This window comes from Galeopterus variegatus, unplaced genomic scaffold, assembly GCF_000696425.1.
Source record: "Galeopterus variegatus unplaced genomic scaffold, G_variegatus-3.0.2 Scaffold1103, whole genome shotgun sequence".
NCBI lineage: Eukaryota > Metazoa > Chordata > Mammalia > Dermoptera > Cynocephalidae > Galeopterus > Galeopterus variegatus.
In genome coordinates, this window is record NW_007727214.1 from 1 (window position 1) to 22,324 (window position 22,324).

At 36.1% G+C, this 22,324-nt stretch overlaps 1 protein-coding gene across 1 annotated transcript in view; it reads right to left on the bottom strand.

Annotated features, from left to right (window-relative positions):
* Positions 1 to 509: 509 nt before the first annotated feature.
* RGS22 (regulator of G-protein signaling 22) overlaps positions 510 to 22,324 on the bottom strand; it is a 121,611-nt gene continuing 99,796 nt past the window's right edge. Inside the window, exons 19-25 of the mRNA XM_008574778.1 lie at positions 18,279 to 18,458; positions 14,484 to 14,642; positions 6,584 to 6,682; positions 4,827 to 4,920; positions 4,634 to 4,714; positions 2,760 to 3,666; positions 510 to 2,249 (exon numbers count right to left, since the gene is read on the bottom strand). Coding sequence (XP_008573000.1) covers positions 3,656 to 3,666; positions 4,634 to 4,714; positions 4,827 to 4,920; positions 6,584 to 6,682; positions 14,484 to 14,642; positions 18,279 to 18,458 — 624 coding nt within the window. The 3' untranslated portion in view covers positions 510 to 2,249; positions 2,760 to 3,655. The remainder of the gene's footprint in view (positions 2,250 to 2,759; positions 3,667 to 4,633; positions 4,715 to 4,826; positions 4,921 to 6,583; positions 6,683 to 14,483; positions 14,643 to 18,278; positions 18,459 to 22,324) is intronic.

Consider the following 22,324-nt stretch of genomic DNA (forward strand, 5'->3'; position numbering starts at 1 on the left):
TTAAGTGAAACGAGTCAGGCAGAGAAAAAGAAATACCACATGTTTTCACTTCTTGGAGGGAACAAAAGGTGAATGAATCAATTCACACACATACATACACACACACACACACTCTCACACACACACACAAAAAACAAACAAACAACAACAACAAAAAAAACCCCCAAAAAACCAGGGGGGGGGAGAGGAAGATATAACAACCACGATTATTATTATTTTTTTTTTTGAAGTTCTTACAACAAGCAAATGGAGGGGACACACTTGGGGGGGAGGGGGGAGAGGGAGAAGGGAGGGAGGTTTCGGTGATGGGACATAATAATCAACTACATTGTATATTGACAAAATAAAAAAAAAGATAATTCAATTATTCACAGATTATGTACTATAATTTCAATTATATGACAAATAATAAAGATATACATTTAATATAACATGTATTAAGTTATATCTTTAATACTAAATTAGCTTATTAAAAAATAATATACACAAATTGAATGTGATCCAACTGGCCAAATTACTTTAGGATTACTTTATTAATGTATTCATTTCAAAATACATTTATTCACCCCCAATAATAATGTAAACAAAAAAAGTATGTGCTCAATTCTCCCATGTTTGAAGGATGTAAGTTGACATAGCATATATAGCAATTTGTGTATTTTTAAAATCTAAGACTCTTTCAAAAGTGAACTGTCTTTTCTTCAAGAGAACTCATAAAATTAAGAAGCACATCAGATGCAAAAACACAGCACAATTAGAATTTATTCATTTATTGAACACACTCAAGTCATATTTAAGGGCACTTTTAAGATTACCTAAAATATGGAATATGTTACATTACGTGTAAGTAAGGAATTTAAGTTTTATTAATTCAACAAACATTGGCTCCTTCAGGCATTATACTTCCAAAGATGATGTAAAAGAAGTTATTTGACTGAATTTATTTTTTTAGTTTTAGCTTTCTATTTATTTATTTATTTATTATTATTTTTTGTCTTGAAAAACATAAGGGTTTAATCTTTAACAACTAAGTATTTATAGATATTTGTTGTCTTTGTGTGATCCAAATTTTATGCTTTTTTGATAGTAGAAGTAGAGAATAATCATGGGCAGTTACAAAAATAATCACTTAAAATCTTTTTAAGGAAAATAGCATTCTGTATTTTTAAATGTAGCCAGATTTAGCCAAGGAAGGAAAAAGAGATATTAATTAGGACCCAGACCCAAGGTGATGAGGATCTGGAATAAGGCAGTCATACAACAATGAAGGGTAAGAAGGAGATACACTGAAGAGATTTTACGAAGAATCAGTAGAATCAACAGTGTACTTCCTGGGTACACTATTATAAGGAAATTGCCTCCAGTGGCAAAAATTGGAACAAGCCCATGCTGTGGGATGCTTTGAGGGCAGGCCAAAAATGAATAAATAGTTATAATATAAAAATCACCATCAACTTAGTATATATAATACAATAAAAACTTTTACTTAACATGTTAATCTTTCTTAATTTTATCTTAACAAAACTGACTGTAGAATACTTTAAATTCAGGTGTCAAACTTTAGGGCCCCAATCCAACATGTAAGAGCTTGGAAGTCATCACTGACATCCTCGCAACAAGAAAAAAAGCTGAACAAATTGAAAATCAACAATTCTTCTTGGCTCCATCAAAGTATTATAGTAATAGGGCAAACAGCTGCTCCTAAAACTGGAAAGACAGGCAGGTACAGAGAATCACAGCTCACAGAGAGCAGAATCCTGCAGCTGGGGCCTCCGGACAAATGAAATGACTGGCAGCAATGTGATAAGGGACAGGAGGGAGGAATTGGGAATACTCTGTAATAAGACATTTGCACCACCCATGAGGTGCTAGAGTGTTATTTGAAAGTGGACATTTATTAGTTGTAAATGTATAGTATGAACTTCAGGACAACCAATAAGAAAATTATAAAAAGAAGTATAAGTGATATGCTAAGAGAGGAGAGAAAACGGAACCGCATAAAAATTCTCAATTAAAACCAGAGAAGGCAGAACACGTGTGGAAGACAAAAAATAAAGAACAAGGACAATGACTGGAAAACAGTTACAAACTTCATGGCCCCTACAGGGTATGGGGCACTTTAGGAGCACAGGGAACTACAGGGTTCCAATGACTTAAAAAAAAAAAAAAAAAAAAGTGTCCCCAAACCACTACTTTAGAAGAAAGATGATCTCTGAAGTGTGTCTCCTGATCCATTCCCCATTTAAAATGTCTAACTATTTAGGGCCGGCCCGGTGGCGCACTGGATGGTGCGCCGCTTGGGAAGCGCGGCGGCACTCCCGTCCGAGGGTTCGGATCCCACATACAGACCGGCTCCCGCTCACTGGCTGAGCTAGGCGCGGGAGCAACACCGAGGCTTGCGATCCCGTTGCCGGTCCCCGGCCCGGTACGGGGGCAACACTGAGGGTTGCGATCCGTTGCCGGACACGGCAAAAAGACAAAAGACAAAAAAAAAAAAAAAAAATGTCTAACTATTTAGGGCCGGCCCGGTGGCGCACTGGATGGTGCGCCGCTTGGGAAGCGCGGCGGCACTCCCGTCCGAGGGTTCGGATCCCACATACAGACCGGCTCCCGCTCACTGGCTGAGCTAGGCGCGGGAGCAACACCGAGGCTTGCGATCCCGTTGCCGGTCCCCGGCCCGGTACGGGGGCAACACTGAGGGTTGCGATCCGTTGCCGGACACGGAAAAAAGACAAAAGACAAAAAAAAAAAAAAAAAATGTCTAACTATTTAGATAATTTGGAACAACAGTTTCTACTTTGAAAATACTTTCTGGGATTATATAAGACTGGAAGTCCAATGCTTCCAATTCAGTAATCCGGGTCATAGTCCTCAGAGTGCCTGAGTCATGAAGCCTATAGATGATCTTCCCAGGTTTTTTCTTACACATTCTTCTGTCCTCCAGGAAAAAGTATAGGAGGGTGTATGTCTGGGTTCTCTTTGCCACAGGTGTAGCCCAGGTAATAAGAGGGCTTTTATTTTTTGAAGCTATTTTCTTGCTACCCTAACAATTTATCTAAAGAGTGGTCTGTGGAACACTCGCATCAGAATCACCTGGGATGTCTGTTAAAGATGGAGATTCCTGGGTCCTGCCCAAGATCTGCTGAATCAGACTCCCAGGAAGTGGGCCCAGAAACCTGCAATGCTAGCAAATGTCACAGTGAGTCTTACGCACACTAAAGCGTGAGAACCACTGCTTTAATATATACTTCCTGTAGAGTTAGGGAGAGGATGGGGAATGCTCTTCCGTTTATGTTGTGAGTCTATTTATTGCTAGGAATATTCGTTCCCTAATCACCTTTGGAATATATCTGCTAAGCAAATATAGTAAATGGTCAAGGAATATTTGTTGAAAGATTACTTGAGCAGCATAACCTTATACTTCCTTAAGGTCTGTGATAAGCAAAACAGTTTGATTCTTCTAACCTAGATAGTAGTCATTTTATTCTAAATAGGTTTTAACATTTTTTAATAGTCTTTTACATTATGTATACAGAATAGCTGTAATTTTAAAATTATGGAAGTAAATCAAGCCAAACTTTATTTAGATGTTAGGCTTGCGCTAATGCAGACCATCAAAAAATCAGTTGAGCTTCTCATGTCAGTTAAATTTACTTTAAAGAATTCCTGCAAAGGAAAAATAAATGAATGAAAACGTTAAGCATCTATAGAAAATACAAATCCAAATAACAACAAAAACTTTAGAGTTGTCATAAGAACGAAAAAAGTGAACAGATGTGCCAGCATGCCCTAAATGTTGGGGCACTATGAGGTTGGCCTAAGGGTGGGGGACTGTCATAAGGGTGCAGTGGTTAGGGTAAACTAGAAGAGAAGGAAAACGAGCAGACTCAGAACATTAAGGCCTACTCATGAAACCCTCCCAGGAACCAGAAAACTAAGCATTTTGAGAAACCCAAAAGCTAATCTGCAAGACAATTAGTAAGAGGAGACTTTTAACTGGGTTCTTCAAATACTGGGTCAATGGGTTACACATACACTACATTATACTAGACTATTTTGTAAAGGCATTGTTAAACTCTAACGTTAGTATCCAATCAAAACTGTATAATCACATCAGTATCTGTAGGTGAAAAGGGTCCCAGCTCAATTTTCAGTTCCTTCTTATTTCCCAACTTGGGAAAACTTAGGTAGAGATCATTCATCCATACATGTTCTTTGTGGAAGAGAATAGTAAGGAGTAAGTATCAGCAATTAATGATCACTCTCTAGAGGCCTCATTTCTCAAGAGACAGTGTCACTTGAAAGGGAGGCAAGGTACTCCTACCCATCAATTTGTTAGTGAGGTATATGTGTGTGTGTGTGTGGTGTGCATGTGTGTGCCTGTGGTTTATGTGTGTGCATGTGCATGAGTGTGAGTGTGAAACGGACACTGGTGAGACTGACTTACCTTGCAGAAAGGACACACAGACACACAGACACACACAGAAATTCTCCTAACTCAGGGGTCACAGCAGTTGTGGGGGTAATCAGTCCTCATCCCTTCCTCCCTGTATTTTCTGGAGGGCCAGGAGAAAGGCAGAACTCCAACAATAAGGAAGAAAAAACTGAAGATAGACTCTCATTGGAAACTCACTCTGGCTGGTGTGGGAAGACATAGTCTTTTTCAATGTCATAGCTGAAGGAGTAGCCTTAAAATTTGTGAGAGATGGTATGCCTGAACAAAAATGAGAAATAAGAAAAACAGTGAAGTAATCATTAGCAAAGTCCTTTAAAATTAATCTGTGATAGATAACAAAGCAACCCTGTAAGCAAAAAGCAAAAATTACCTGTAAACAACTTTCTTTCCAGTTCGTCTTGGATTTTAAGAAGAATTCGTTCCTGTTCTAAGGCTTCTATGTACTTTGAGTAGCACCAGGTTGGCTAGAAAAGCAAATTTTCAAAGTTAATTCTGGAAATTTTAGCCTCAGGAAATATACTGAAGGTAAGACAGCTTTTATCAGCCCCTTCATTTAAACTTTTTATTGAAGCATAACACATATAAAATGCACATATTGTACATTTATAATGATATGAATTTTCACAAACTAAACTTGTGTATGTAACCTTTTAACTGGGTACCACAGATTATTACCAACCTACCTTACTCCATTTTCATAAGAATATTCATGATAAATTAAAGGTACTTTTTTCAATAGTCTTGACCTAAATTAATTCCCTAATTGGGAGGGAGGGGATAGGGTGAGATGTAATCATATACTATTTCTCAGTGAATCAATGTCACAAAAGCTTTATAGATATCTTGACAACTATTCAATCACCTTTATGTAATCGATTTCATTATGCATTTAGGTGCTTAGGAAAGATCCGAGTTTTGGGGGGAGGGTAACTTTGCCTTTGGATTAATTACAATTCTTCCATGTGCAAAATGTATCTGGAACAAATACATATATCCACACTTGCATGTCAGTGTATTATTATTTTACAAATTGCTAGAGTAATTCGACATGTATACTTTAAATAGCAATCATCATCATCATCATCATCTATATATTTATGTGTTTGATTTCCAAAAGCTTTTTAGTTTCTTACAAAAACCTTGAGATATGACAGGATATCATCATCATCCTCACCTCCCTTCCTCTCTCTCCCTCCCTTTCTTTCTTTTGAACAGATAAGGAAATAGGCTCAAAAGAAATTATGTGGTTATTTTTAGGTTTCAAGATAACTGATTTGTAAGTGACAGAGTAAAAATTAGAAGCCTGGTATTTCTAATTTCATATCTCCCCCTTTATTTTTATACTGTGTTTCTGAAATTTAATGCCTGTCATTTGCTAATGAATGTACTGCTAAACGGTATCATTAGGTATTATATGCTTTTAGGTATATCTCTTTCAGCATATGGTTCCATGAAACTGGATATTTCTCCTCTCTCAATAACAGCTTCATAGTCTATCAGTTATCTCAGGTGGGTAAATGAACTTATCTGACATTCCTAAACGCCAAAATGATTGCTTCTTGAGTTAGTATTACCCAGAAATGCAAATGCTTTCAGTACAAGACATTGAAAATGGACATAAATTAAACCCGTGAAATTTCAGGAAAGTGATACCAATGCGCTAGTTATAAATGTAAATGTAAACATAACAACTATAAATGTGTACTGGCTAATTTTATAACCACCTCAAAGAATTAAAAGATTGAGACTAAGCATTTGACATTCTTCTATCATATGGAATATGATATCATGTACCAAGAATGTAACAATCTATAGTATTTGATCTCATTCTCTGTATTGTACTGTCCTATTCTCTTTTCCAGTATGATCATCATTACAACTTCTGTAACTTAAATCTTCTTCATGTGTATCAAGAAGTTATTTTCCTTGATTATATTGTACAGTATTGGCTGAAATTTTAATCTTCTCTGAAGCTCAAGGAGATTCCCTTTCAGTCCCTTCTACTATTATAATTTGGCCTCGTTTTTAAGCGACACACCTCTAGTACTGTGCAAGGACTTGGTAACTGCATTCAGCTATCCAGTGCCCTGGAGAGGAAGTGAGATCTGGGCCAGCTTGCCTGCTTACCTGTCGGCTGTATGCCTGCAGGCCTAGGAAGGAATCACTGACTAAAGGAGCTGTTTTGGTAGCAGACCCTGAAGCACTTGCATATTGTTTGATTCCATCCTGTAATTATATTAAATTGCGTTATTCTAAACAAGGGATAATGCTATGTTACTATAAACTTACAGTTAAGGAGCCATAAAAACATATGAAAAAATATTTTGTGGTGAGCAATACATTGAGGTTTCATCAAGTCAATATTACTAAATGACAGCCTACTGTTTTGATCTTTAATTTTTTTCATACTAATATGAAAATATTTAAAAATAAATAAATGATGGGGGTTGAATGTAAAAATTATCCCCAAATTCTAACATCCAAGAAAAACCACTATGAATATTTTCATGAACATCCATCCAGATTTCACACTAGGGAAAATGCATAGATATATAATATAATTTTACAGTTTATTATGTAAATTTTATACAAATGAGATCAAACTATACATGCTCTTTGAAAATCTGCTTTCTCATGTAAAATATGTTGTGAAAAATGTTTCCATGTAAATAATATAGAACTGGAATGTAAGCTGGGTCTTTGTATTATTTACCCTTGTATACCTACTTGTAGAAACAGGGTCTGCCACACAGCATGAACTCAGATATTTGTTGGATGATAAAATGAATAAATTACATCGCCATTTTCTTTCTTTTTTTTTTTTTTGTCTTTTTCCGTGTCCGGCAACGGATCGCAACCCTCAGTGTTGCCCCCGTACCGGACCGGGGACTGGCAACGGGATTGCAACCCTCGGTGTTGCTCCCGCGCCTCGCTCAGCCAGTGAGCGGGAACCGGTCTGTATGTGGGATCCGAACCCTCGGGCAGGAGCGCCGCTGCGCTTCCCAAGCGGCGCACTATCCAGTGCGCCACCGGGCCGGCCCATACATTGCCATTTTCAATGGATGAATGGTCTTACGCACTCAAATATTTATTGAATGATAAAATGAATAAATTATATAACTATTTTCAACAGGTGAGTAATATTCTAGTAAAGAGATGCACCACAGGTAATTTAATCAATGCCTCCTATTAGAAATTTAGGTCATTTTCAACATTTTACTATTACAAATGATGCTGTGTATATGCATCTTTGTACATTTTTACGATTCTCTTTTGTGAGAATAAATTTCTAGAACTGTATTTGCTGGATTAAAAAGAATGAATATTTTAAACAATATGTATTGTCAAACTGTCCTTTAGAAAGAATCATCTTACACATTCTCCAATAATGTATGAGTTTGTATGCCTCAACCAACATTGGGTATTGCCAATATATTCTTCTTTGTCGGTTTTCATGCCTTTCATTACTAGCAATGTTGAACATCTTTTAATGCTTTTACTCATTTGAATCTCTTTTTTGAATTGCTTGTTAATGCTCCTTGCTCAATTTTTTTTTTTTTAAAGATGACCGGTAAGGGGATCTTAACCCTTGATTTGGTGTTGTCAGCACCACGCTCAGCCAGTGAGCCAACCGGCCATCCCTATATGGGATCCGAACCCCTGGCCTTGGTGTTACCAGCACCGCACTCTCCCGAGTGAGCCACGGGCCGGCCCTCCTTGCTCAATTTTATGTTAAGAGTATTCATCTTTTTGGTCAAGGGTTTGGATCCCTTTAATGGCTAGGTGCAAGGGAAAAAAAAAAGAGTATCTTTTTTTCTGATTTATTTTCACTACTTATATTACACACGTTTTCCAAGTTGTCTTTTAATATTGTTTACTTTTTACCATTTAAAAATTAAAACTTTGTATTTATTTATTTATTTATTTTCCTTTTTGTCTTTTTTACTGACTGGTAATGGGATCGCAACCCTTGGTGTCGCACCCATACTGGGGACCGGCAACGGGATCGCAACCCTTGGTGTTGCGCCCGCACCGCCCTCAGCCAGTGAGCGGGAACCAGTCTCCACATGGGATCCGAACCCTCGGCGGGAGTGCCGCCGCACTCCCAAGCAGCACACTCTCCAGTGTGCCACTGGGCCGGCCCTAAACTTTGTATTTAGTTAAATCACTGTGATCCTTTGTTAATAAATTTGCTACTGTTCATTTTAAGTACTTGATATTAAATAGATGACATTAAATCAGATAAAACTTTTTCATGCAATTCTCTTTCTTCTATCATAACTTTCTTCAGGCTACACAGCTCCATTAGATTCCTTGATAAGAATAAAAAGTGGAGGATATATTTGACATTTTTGCTATAAATAAGGACAACTGCTCATACACTATTAATAATTAACATTTACTTTATGACATGCATTGTACTGCACATATCTTATTTAATCCTGTCTCATGATATAAATCTATTACTATCTCCATTTTACTGATAAAAATAATGTTTGGGAAAGTGAAGTGGTTTGCCTAATAGAACTAATAAATGGGAAGGCCAGATTCAAAATAAGGCAGTCTGACTCTAGAGCCTACACTGCTATCTACTATGCAATTCTGTCTCAGATCAAATGATTAAATAATACCTTACAGTTTTATACTGGAATAGCTTACATAGATTTGTTCTTTTTTTTAAAAGCGTCTGGCCAGTATGGGGATCCAAACCCTTGACCTTGGTGTTATAACACTGCACTCTAACCGATATGTATGTAGTTTATACATGTCAATTAGTACGTCTAAAATCATGTGAGATTAATATTATTGCCATTAGTTGATAGATGAAATTGACGTTCAGAGAGTTAAGAGTCATGCCCACAGTTACTTAGGGAAATCCAATACTTTTCACATTTTCAGAGCATACATATTTATGTTACCACAAAATCACAGGTTTCCTATATTAATTTTTCCAACATTTCCTCATCTGTCTTTATTGACAATAAAAATTTTGAAACAAACATCTGCTACTATATTGGTGTCCTTATATTTTCCATATTAAAATAAATGCATGTATAAAATTTGCAGTTACTATTAAGTGATACCAATATGTTTTTGTATATAAGAAGAGTATTCAAAAGTAGAATTCCTCTTTCTTTTTCTTTAGGATGATTCACCCTACAAAAGGATGGCTTTTCAATTGCCATTATTTGTACTTAACCCTGTTAATAGTTACCAGCTAACAGATATGTACAGATGAGGAAACCAATTAAGGACATTTACATTTCCATAACCAAAGTACAATATCAGTGATATAAACACATATGCAGAATTTTCTTGAAATGTAGCAATTTAAGATTTTCTCCACTGTCGTTACACCATATGTCCAAACTTTCATACAATATATTTACCATATAGAAAATACTTAAGACTAAGATAGCTGTGAAGTTCTTCCTCAGATCTTAGGGTACAGTAAGAGATCATCTTTCTCTTCTCCTCACTGAGCCTACCAACAACTTAGGATCACATTCATGCAGCCTAGCTGAATATGGACTTGCCTCAAGGCACTGGAGAAGGGAGATACGAGGACTTTCAGTTAGTGGAATTTCTTCCTTGTCAGATTACATAGATTGGGCTAGACACCTAGCCCAATTTGGTTTGAGGGGAAAATCAGATTTGGTATTATTTGATCAATTATTTACCTAAACTATTGGAAGGGAAATATTTTAAAGTAAATAATCCAAAAATAATTATATTTAACTTTAATAATATTATTTCACTAATATATATGCTTATGACTGCCCCACTGTTACAAAATTCATAGTGCATCAAAAACAATATATGAAGCCACAATGTGAAGAACTGATTCAGGAGAAGCAAGCTTTTGCTTGCTTACTTTCTGGCTTATATGACTTCCCTGATGCCCACTCTACACAGGAAATACCATCAACCTCCAGATAATATAAAATATCAACCAAAGATAAGCTTCTGAAAATCTGATCTATTTGCTGTGTAGCATCATTCATTAAAAAAAATTATTAAATATTAAATACATATAAAAATATTTATAACACACACATAAGACATGAATAATAACAATACCATCAAAGCTTGAAAAATAAAATACTATGGGTGCCTTTGATCCCCTTTGTGCCACTCCCCAATCCCATGTTCCATCTCCACCGCACCCACAAAGGTAATCACTATACTGAATTTTGTGTGTTTATCATTTCTTTTTCTTGTTTATATTTTACCATGTTAATATTGCTTATTTTGTGTGATTTTGAATTTTACACAAGTAGAATTGACTGCTTCTATTCTTTTGCAACTTTCATCCTTGTTTATTCTTGTAGCTATAGTTTATTTGCTTTTCATCACAACACAGTATCACCATATGAATTTATTCATCCAATTCCTGTTAATGGACATTTGGATACTTTCCTGTTTTTTGCTATTGAAAATATGGTTGCTATAAACATTCTAGTGCATGTCTCCTGATATAGGTGCCCATGAATTGCTCTGGGGTACATGTATATACAAGTGGATTTGCTAGGTTAAAGGATATGTGCAACTTCTAATTTACTGGATGAAGTTAAATTGCTTTCCAAAATGACTGTGTCAATGTACACTCCCATCCAGTGGATGGGATAACTCTTATATACTGTACGAGCGTTCTGACTGTTCCCTATTAGTGGTAGTTGAGGAAAATAAGACATTTCAGAATAAGCAGAAAATGTTAGGTGATATCCATACAGGACCATTATAAGAATAAAACAAAATGAGAACTCCAGCATTTTAGCTGATGACAGTACTTTCCAAGAAATTCAATCATGAATCAGAAGAAAACTATAATACAAAAATCCCCAAATAAATTAAATATCTTTACATAAACATTTGTATAATACTCCAAATCGTAAGTGCAGAAACTCAGGGAAGAACTGGACAAAAAAATATAAAAAAGGAAAATGTAAAATAATAGTTGATTGGACTTAGAAAAAACCTGAAGAGAAAGACAAAAATCCCTCAGAAATTAAGCTACAAGATGCCTACGGGAGAAGAGATTTGACTGAATATATATATGTATATATGTACACACACACACACACACACACACACACACACACACATTAAAGGGTCCAGAAATAGAACACTCATGTAAGTCAACTGGTATTTTACAAAGGTGCCAAGGTAAGTCAGTAGAATAAGACAGTCTTTTCAACAATGGTGCTTTAACAATTGGATATCCACCTGCAAAACAAAACAAAACAAAACCTGGACCTTCATGTTATATCACATACTAAAATTAACTTAAAATGTATTATAGACCTAAATGTAATAGTTAAAGCTAAAAAACTTCTGGAGCCAAAAATCTAGAAAATCTCTGTCACTTTGGATTAGGCAAAATAGTTCAGATGGCACTCAAAAAGTACAAATCATAAACAAACTGTTAAATTGCACTTTGCCAAAAATAAAACATTTGCTCTTTAAAACACACCACTAAGAAAATAAAACATCAAGCCACAACTTGGGAGAAAATATTTGCAAAACACATGTCTAATAAATGACATGTATCCAGAATATACAAAGATTATGAAAACTCAATAACAAGACACCAGCCAACTTGACTTTTAAAAGTTAGGCAAAAGATTAGAGCAGACACTTCACTAAAGATGATATTAGAATGGCAAATGAACATTTGAAATATGTTTAGCATCATTAGTAAATGGGGAAATACAAATTAAAACAACAAAATGCCAATTCATATCCACAATACCAAGTGTTGGCAAGGTTGTGGAGCACCTTCAGCTCTTATACATTGCTGGCAGTGATGCAAAACAGCAAGCAATGGACTCCGAGAAGATCTTTACAACATTTATAACAAACAAAGAAGTTAATATCCAGATTTCATAAATAACTCCTAGGAATCAATAAGGAAAAGGCAAATATCCCCTACCCAGAAAGTGGACAAAGGAACTCAGTAGGCAACTACAATGACAGGAAATCCAAATTGTCAGTAAACACATGAGAAGTTGTTCCACCTTACTAATAACTAGGAAAATGTAAATAAATGAGCATAATGAAATATCATCTGTCATCATCAGACTGGCAAAAATTTCAAAGTCTGAATATACCAGATAGAGATGACCAAATGGGGAAAAACTGTATTTTCACATAGTGTTTGTAGAAATGTAAACTGATACACTCACAAGGAAAATGAAATGGTAGCACCTAGAAAAACTAAAAATGCACATACTCTATTACTCAGCAATTCCAAAAAAATTTTTTATATGTGAATATGAGAATGTTTACTGGAATGTTGTTTGCAGTGAGTACTGTTTGCAAAGGTGAAAAAAATGGAAACAAATAACCAACAACAGGGAAATAGTTAAATAAAAATAGTATATGTATTCATATGATAGAATAGTATGCAGTGATTAAACTGAATAAACTGGATCTAATATAGCAGTGTCGGTAGAATTAAAAGACATAAAGTTGAGTTAAAAAAGCAAGATGTAGAAAGATGCTGCCCAGTATATGCTAGGGACTCAACTGTGTCCCCCACCTCCATCCCTGACCAAATTCATAATGTTGAAGCCCTAGCCCCTAGTGTGACTACATATTAAGAAAGGGTCTTTAAGAGGTAATTAAGGTTAAATGAGGTATAAGGGTGGGACCCTAATCCATAGGACTGTAGAAAATCTCTGTCACTTTGGATAAGGCAAAAATAGTTTAGATGGCACTCAAAAAGTGCAAAACATAAAAAATTAAGAAGAGAAAGAGAGCAAGATCTCTCTCTCTCCCTGCCATGTGAGGACACAGCAAAAAGCTGTCAATCTACAAGCCAGGAAGAGAGCCCTCACCAGGAACCAAATCAGCTGGCACCTTGATCTTGGACTTCCAACCTCTGGAACTATGAGAAAATAAGTTTCTATTGTTTAAGCCACCCAGTCTTGGTATTTTGTTATGGCAGGTTGAGCGGACTAATATAATATGGTACCATTTATGTAAGTTAAAATACATACCAAATAGTACTCTGTATTGTTTACGAATGCATACACATGCATAAAACATTTTTTTGTTTAAAAAAATGCTGGAAGAATATTTCCCAGACTTAATGGTTGCTTTTAGATATGGGGAGGGTAATACAACTCAGGGCTGGGATTAAGAGATTTTACTCTACCTGTAATGTTTTATTTCTTAAGGAAAGAAAAAGCAAATGAGGCAAAATATTAACAGTGCTTATTTTGATCTGTGCAAGTATGAATGTTCATTTAAAATATACTTTTCTATCCTTTTAAGCTCTTTAAAAAATAGAATAGGCATAAGCTTGTAAATAAGATGAGATACATTTCTTGGGGGCAATTATCCCTTCTCAATTAAAAGAAAACAAATAAAAGTAAGGAGAGACAGGCAGATAAATGGATGAACGGACAGACAGACTAACAGACAAATAGGCAGACTGGCCAATTCGTGACTCATATTTACAAATTTCACAGTCAATATTTCATTCTGTAATTTTAATACTGAAAATGCTGCCCCCCCCCCCCAGTATATAGTACTTGTTCCTTCGTTCCTTCCTTCCTTCCTTCCTTCCTTCTTTTATTCCCTGATTTATTCAATAAATGATGATTAATAGTTGAACATGTGCTGGACACTAGTGTTAGAGCTTATGAAACATGAACTAATACAGTAGAATAATCCTTGAGGATCTCTGTCCACTGAAAATGACAGATGCAAAACTTAATCCCAGGACAACATAATGCATGTTCTAAGAGAGAGTAGAACTTACTGCAGTGGATGCAAGCTGTAGGCGTTGCCTGGGAAAATCAAAGGAAGCCTTCACATGAGAGAGATGACATTTGAGGAGAATTTTTGAGGAATTAAAAAACAAGTGTGAAACCTCTGACTGAAGGCTTAAAAGCCACTAAAATCTGTATTCCATAACTTCAATGTATGTATCCCCAGCCCAAATTCTTCTACAAATTCACACTTATCACATAACTTTTAATTAAAAGTCTGATTAAACCCCAAATCAGTCTTGTCTCACCTTTCCAAATTTTTCATCTTCTATGACTGCCACTTTTTTTTTCTGCTTATTATATTCTTGTCTTCTCTCTGAAACACTCATAATTTTTTCATCAGTTAAGTTCTTCCTAAACTCACAAAACTGAGGCCAAAATTTAAACAGAACCCCAAAAATTGTCATCTGTATAAAAAACGAAGTATACCTCAGATTACAATTTAATACAAATGTACCAATTTAAACTTTAATTCACCATAATAATGAATTAACCATTTTATCTTTAATATACACCATGTTTCCGCTAACTTATTGTCTCCAGACATGCTGATATAGTTTAGCTCAGCACATGCTTATCATCAATGTTTTTATTACCAATGAGAAGTCTTTCTTTAAAAAAAACATGCACTAAATACACTTAAAAGTCACTTTATTCTTTATGTTTCCCTAACCAATTGATTGTATTAATAAAGAATCCATTAGGTCTTTTTAAATAAGAAATTTATGTTTTCTTTTAAAACATATACCAGTTGATCTGCCACACACTCTGCTGTTTTATGCAAGTATTCCAAATATTCAGTTCATCAAGGGAAACTTCCCCCAGCCCTTTACTTTCTTTTAGAGAAAGGAAATACCATTTTGCCTCTGGAAAAGCTCTTAAACAAAGCAGCAGATCTAAGAATAAATCTTGAGTAACTTTTAAATGATATAATCTCTCTTTTATGTGAGAGCAAGAAAAGTAACATTTAAAAAGCAGAATGGTATCCTGGACAAATGCTTTCTATGAGGACACTTTACATTAAGTGATTAATTGTGATATTTATAGAGATAAGAATAGCTGCTCTAGTTCCCATGCCAAGTTTTTCCATTAGTTCCAGAGGCATACATTACTTCCAAGAAGGTGGGACTTGCCACATCAGATCAAGTCCAGCATCTTATTGTCAGGAATGGCCTTTACCTAATGCCCTGGAGAAAAACGAACCATCCCATTAGGCTCCAAGCCAACTGTTAGGGGAAAAGAAAAATTTTTTAAAAGTAAGTGCTGCAGTGATCAACAGTGTTCTGAATTGGCATATTTCATTACTCCTCTTTTCCGTACATAAATGTCATTAGTAATTCTAAAATTATTCACTCCTTTTAAAATATGGTTTTGTTATTTTATTCCATAGTCTCTTGGGACTGTGAACATAAAATCTAGAGATACTTTATTTGATGAAATGCAGGCTTTTAATAAATTTTCATTTACATTTACTTGCCATTCATTTAATTAAGTAATCCCCCATTCCCAATGTTAAGGAATCATGGTAGCTTTTATTATAAACTTCTTAAACTTAAATACTCCTCTTTCTCTATTTACCAATTACTGACCCTACTTTTCAGTTACCTCCAAAACTTGAGTCATTCCCAGCTTTCAAATGCATATACATATTTCCATCTAGAAGACTTTCCAGTAAAAGTCACCCAATTAGGGCACAATTTTTAATGAAAGGCATAAAATTGCCCTATTCCTAAAAGTTGAATTGAGATTTTAGGTTAATACTTTTCACTAATGAAAATTATCTTGTACCTCCAGAACCTTAAAAGACAACCAAATTGTGGATAAGAAAACATTTTAATAAATATAGAGCTACTTTGCTCACTGCCAGCAGATGAGCAATGGCTTCAGTATGAGTAAAAGGATCAGTGAAAATCCGAGTGATGAAAACTTTCAGCCTATTGGGAATGGTGGTACACTAGTTCTTGGAAGTAATGTATGCCTCTGGAACTAATGGAAAAACTTGGCATGGGAATTAGGTGGACTGGCAGAGACTACACTGATAACAATCCTAAAACAGCCAGCAATTTCTTATTTACTGTTCAGCCCTTTTGCTCAACTTTTGTTCTCATTTCCAATTTGATCTTACTCCTTTCTGTCATGATAGATCTCTTCTCACATCATTCATTCATATTTTAAAAATACTGCATACTCTTTGCCAGACATTTGGGCCACAAAGGTATATAAAAAACTTTTCCTGTCCCCAAAGAGCTTACAATCTAATGTGAAAGTCAGACACAAGAAGAGTTCACTTTTAATTTAGTGTGATAAGTGTTATGTTAGGGACAAACACAAGACAGAGAGGATGTGACTGCAAAATGATCAGGAGAGAAGCTAGTAAGGGCTATTTATGGATTACAGGTATGTCAGTAAACTTGGAGAGATGGCAGGGAGTGGTAAGAGATATAGCTAGAGAGGAATGTAGGAGTACAGACTTCATTCTGAGGGCAGTGGGGAAAAATTGAAATGCTTTAGTCAGAGAAGTGTATGATTAGATACATATTTTGAAAAAGACTGCTGTTTGCAGTGAGTTGAATGGTTTGGAGAGAGCCCAGAGGCAGGGAGTTTTGGTAATCAATGTGAGACATGTTGCAGATCTGAAGTGAGGTAGTGGAGTGGAGTTGGAGAAAAGTAAATAGAATGGCAGATACAAGGAGACAAATTAATAAACTTTAGGGACTGATTAGACATGGGGTAAGGGAATGAAGGACAGGGAAGACATGAAGATGGCAGCCAGATCTCTGGCTTGTATACCTGGGTAGGAGGGGATGCCATCCTCCGAGCTTTCTTATGAAACAGGAAAAATAATAAATGCAGTTTGGCAAGACCCCTGAACAAAGATTCTATTTATTTTCAGATGCTCCAAAGTCCATATTTAAGATATATCTAGGACTGCTGGCTGTTTTAGGAAATCAGGCAGAAGTCACAGGCCAGAGGACTCCATCCAATAAAGCTCATTGGCTGTAAAGCTCATTGGCTGTAATACCTTAAAAGCGTGCTGGAAGCAACCAATGTCAGCAGCTCCAGACATTCATCGTCAGACTCAGGCTCTTTGATATAGATAGGCAAGTCCTTGCCTGGTTATCAGGAGACCTAGGCTAGGTTCAGTTACTTTTAAGATGTTTTGGCTAATAGATGCTACAATTCTGTCACCATGTTTTCTCTATTTCTCTCTAACACATCCTCAATCATTCCTCTGTATTTTTGCCTCTTTTAATGCATAATTTGGATTGTGAATCCACATTCAGTTCCTTAGAGGACTTGGACCACAGCTGGCTCACAAATGAATGTTAAGGAATAATGGCCTTTTTCCATGCTCAAGGGCAATCATACCCTAAATCTCTGTTTCATATCACTTAATTCATGACATGGCCTTCCCTATTACCCCTATTATAATTTATTTTTCTTAATCATTTTTTAGGAACAACATCACTAAAAGGTTTTTCAAAATGCAAATAAATTATGTTCACTGAGTCACTGTTCTCTATTATTTATCTTAAAAAGAAGTAACTTGAGCAGGTTAACAGGCATGATTTTCCTTTCATGAGTTTGTGTACTTTATGTTAGTTGGGTACTTAAATCTCCTCTCACTTATTTTATGAGCTATGTGAATACTCCAATCTTTAAAAATACACAAATCTTGGGACACACATATTTTACACATTTTTGTGGTGGGAGATATTTTATAAAGAAATATGAATGGTGGGAAAGGAAGGATGAATTAGCTGGAGTTTTTTAAGTGAGAAACAAAAATGGTAACTATGTAAAGTCAAAGTGTAGTATTTAATTTTATTTGCTATATACTACCACCAACAAAATAGCACATAAGTTACTAGTTTCTTATGTTTCGGTGGCATATGCAAAGATAATCTAAGTTATATAGAATAAATCTCAGTATTGGGAGGATTGGAACCTTGCCAAATATGAATAATGCGAAAGCTTTAACAGAATATCTAGATCGCCAATTTTTAAAAAAATATGCTGAGCCACATGCCCTGATTTCTTACCTGTGCCTCTCTAAATACATATGGTCCTAACACCTTCCTGTGTTCAATAATCTTCTGGGCTTGCTCTACTGGAATGTCAATTTGTAAAGCTGGTGGAATACTGGAATTAATAAAGCAGTTGATAATAGTCATGATCTTCTTCTGGATGACAGACTCATCACAATGAGAATGGCACAAGTCCTGAAAAAGGAGGAGGAAAGATAGAACACATATGATTAATGCATTACTATATCAATAGGTGTTTCAATTAATATATACATTTTAACTTTGGGTCAAGAGGGCATTGGGACATATCCAAGCTACCTAAGAAATCATAACTTTTCTTTCTCTTGAATTTGGGGAACCTAAGACTTTGATACATATACCTTATGTAAATACAGATTACATTTAATCATAATCACTTGTTCCCCTAGGCAAAGAAACAGCTTTAGTGTCTCTTGACTCATTTCACAACTATATATTGAATGCCTGCTATATGGCAGACACTGAGCTAAGCCTCAAGACATAGTCCCTGCCTTTTTAAGATTAAACCTGTACTGGAGGGGAAGCATGAAAACACGTTACTCCAATTCGGGAGAGTTAACAAATGTTACGATAGAGGTATGCATCAGGTCCTAGGACAGCATTGAGAACAGGAACCTAATTCAGCCTATTAAAAAAAGCTTCAAGGCCGGCCCGTGGCTCACTCGGTAGAGTGTGGTGCTGATAACACCAAGGCCATGGGTTCGGATCCTATATAGGGATGGCCGGTTTGCTCACTGGCTGAGCGTGGTGCTGACAACACCAAGCCAAGGGTTGAGATCCCCTTACCGGTCATCTTTTTTTAAAAAAAAAAAAAAAGCTTCACTATCCAGAGCTGCTTCTACACCACAATCACAGTGATCTAGGCTCAGGAAGGTTAGCAATTTAAGTGGGCATCCTGGTGGTGAACAGTTGTTTCATTATATATCTTTTACTATGTATATGAGTGTTTTCGTTAAGTTATCCTCTTTGTAAGGAACTTAAAAATAATGATTGTATTTTAAAATGACCCAGTCTTAAAGTCACAGATGTAGAGCTATTTATTTATTTTTTATATAAAGAGGCGGCTTAGCTTGATTTATGGCATTTCTCAGCCAAAGAGAAATGTAAGTCACTAAAAAGCAAACAAATTTGGAAACTTCTAATTCTAGGCCAGAAATGAGCCAACATTTATTAAGTACCCCGTGTATGCTGGGCATTGTAATAGTTGCCTTATGGATACTATTAAAGAAAAATTCTGGTGCCTGTCTTGTAAAACTTCACATATAGTTTGGTATAAATTATGCACGAAAAAAGCTTAATAATGTAAATGTTACATTGTGCCGACAGTTCAAACTTCTTACACAATTTAGCATCACCTCAGAAAACGCTTATTTATACCACATATTTTGGTATGTTACCGAAAATGCATTTTTTGCCATTACCAGTGGGATTATCATATGTAATTATTTGGTGAGCCTGGGTTATAATTATGGAATATAAAGTCTGTGAAATTAAAATGAATGTGTGAAGTTATGCAATTTTAATTTTGAGTGAAGGGATAGAATTTAGACAGAATCATAACTGATTTCTTTTTCTAATTGTTCTGCCCTATTGTGCCTAAACCTAGTTTAACTCTTACCTATTATTAAGGTCTCAATTTAAGTACACTTTCCCTTAGTTAGCTTTCTGTGACTCCCTTGGTCTAGGAGAGATGTCCATCTTACATACTTCCATAGCATCCTCTGCTTCTTCCACCACTGCACTAATCACACTCATAACTGCCTGATCCGCCACTCATCTGTCCCTCCCGTGGCACTGTAAACTCTAAGAGGGAAGACTTTTTTTTTTTTTGTCTTTTTTCGTGACCGGCAACGGATCGCAACCCTCAGTGTCGCGTCCGTACCGGACCGGGACCGGCAACGGGATCGCAACCCTCGGTGTTGTGCCCGCACCTCGCTCAGCCAGTGAGCGGCCGGTCTGTATGTGGGATCCGAACCCTCGGCGGGAGCGCCACCACGCTCCCAAGTGGCGCACTGTAGCAGTGCGCCACCGGGCCGGCCCAGAGGGAAGACTGTTTTGATCACAGTGTTATCCTCAGGATTTAGCCTGGCCCTCAGTAGGTGCTCAGTAAATACTTGTTAGATGAACATATCCTTCCAGTCTTTTCTCTATAGATATGCACACATACACACATACACACATTTGAGATTAAATTATACTGTCCTCTAGTAGCTAGACTAAAAACAAACCTATGATATGAACATCTTTTCCTATCATTGATTATTTTCCTATAACATTTTTAATGGCTCCAGAGTATTCTGATGTATAGATGTATCATAATTAAGTAACCAATGTCCTCTTGTTTTACATCTGGGTTCTAACTTTTCACAGTCTAGAAAAATGTTTGATTAAGATTCCTCTAGCTATCTCTTTGTATATTACTGCAATCATCATAGTAATGATTTGCTTAGCTTAGTGACTAAGGGCATAGGCTTTGGCCATGGAATATCTTGGTTCAAATTCTAGCTCTACCACTTAATTAGCTATGTGATAAGGGATGCGATAAGGGGAGTTTCTTAACTTTTCAGTTCTTTAGCTCAGTGCTTTAGCTTTTTTTTTTTTTTGATTCTAGGAGATATTTATTCACTCAGCAAAATGTTTCTCTAACATATACCTATTTTTTTCTTTTTCCCAAGGGTATATGTTTATTCAACACAAAATGTAGTGAGTAGGAGTAAAATTTCATCATCATTTCACTTAAGAGAATTTTCAAGTATTATATACATAGGCCAGTTAATTCAATTAGAAATTAAGTATGTTTAAATTATAATTTTTAACTTAATTAATTCAAATGCCTCAATAAATCCATTATCAGTTAACATTTAGAAGCTATTTTATTTTATTTTTTTTTCCTTTTTGTCTTTTTTCGTGACCGGCAACGGATCGCAACCCTCAGTGTCGCGCCCGTACCGGACCGGGACCGGCAACGGAATCGCAACCCTTGGTGTTGCGCCCGCACCTCACTCAGCCAGTGAGCGGCCGGTCTGTGTGTGGGATCCGAACCCTCGGCGGGAGCGCCGCCACACTCCCAAGCAGCGCACTGTAGCAGTGCGCCACCGGGCCGGCCCTAGAAGCTATTTTAAAAGACAAGTAAAAATGATACATTTTAATTTTTTACTGAAACATAATTGATTATACAGGTTTGTGGGATACAGAGTTGACTATCAGTATTGGTAAACAATATGTGATGATCAAAAATTACACATTTATTTATTTTTTCGAAAATTATACATTTAAAAATAGGACTTTTCCCATCAAAACATGTTACCTATTACAAAATTACTGAAATAAATCTCAGAAAAAGTTACTGCTACTATTCATACTGTTAGTCAAATCAGCGAAGCACAGAGTAGTTTTTAGCTTTTTCATTTATAAATGGTGAGAATAACAGCCTTGACCTCATAGGATTCTTGTGAAGAATAAGTTCATTATTACATGAAAAGCATTAAGACAATATCTGGCAGATAATAAACACTTAATAAAAATAAGCCGTATAAGAGTTAGTTCAGTAAGACTTTGCCAGGTGGAATGCCTTCCACCTAGAAACTCCCTCAAGACCAAAACCAGGTATCACCACTTCTGCTGAGACCTCCCTGACCTACCATCGCCTCATCCCCATCGTTCCCTCCTCTGTGCTAAAACTATGCCTAGTCACAACATGAATCAGAATCAGCACTACTTCATAATATTTGTTTTCATGGATGTCTCCCTCCCTGAGAGAGGGCAATGTGTTGTATTCACCTTTTCATTCTTACAATCCAGCATAATTAGCCTGGCACATTAGATACATAATAAATGCATGTTGGATAAACACAATTACTCCTAGAGCATGTTTTTTAATAGCTATCTGGCACTGTAAGTCCTTCATTCTAAACTGCAGTAAAGATATTAAAGTGGAGGGCAGCCTTGCCTCAAGGGTAACCTTGAAGGTGAAATAGTCACAAAACTAAGGGTTGACTAAGTATGAGTCTATGGGTTTTTAA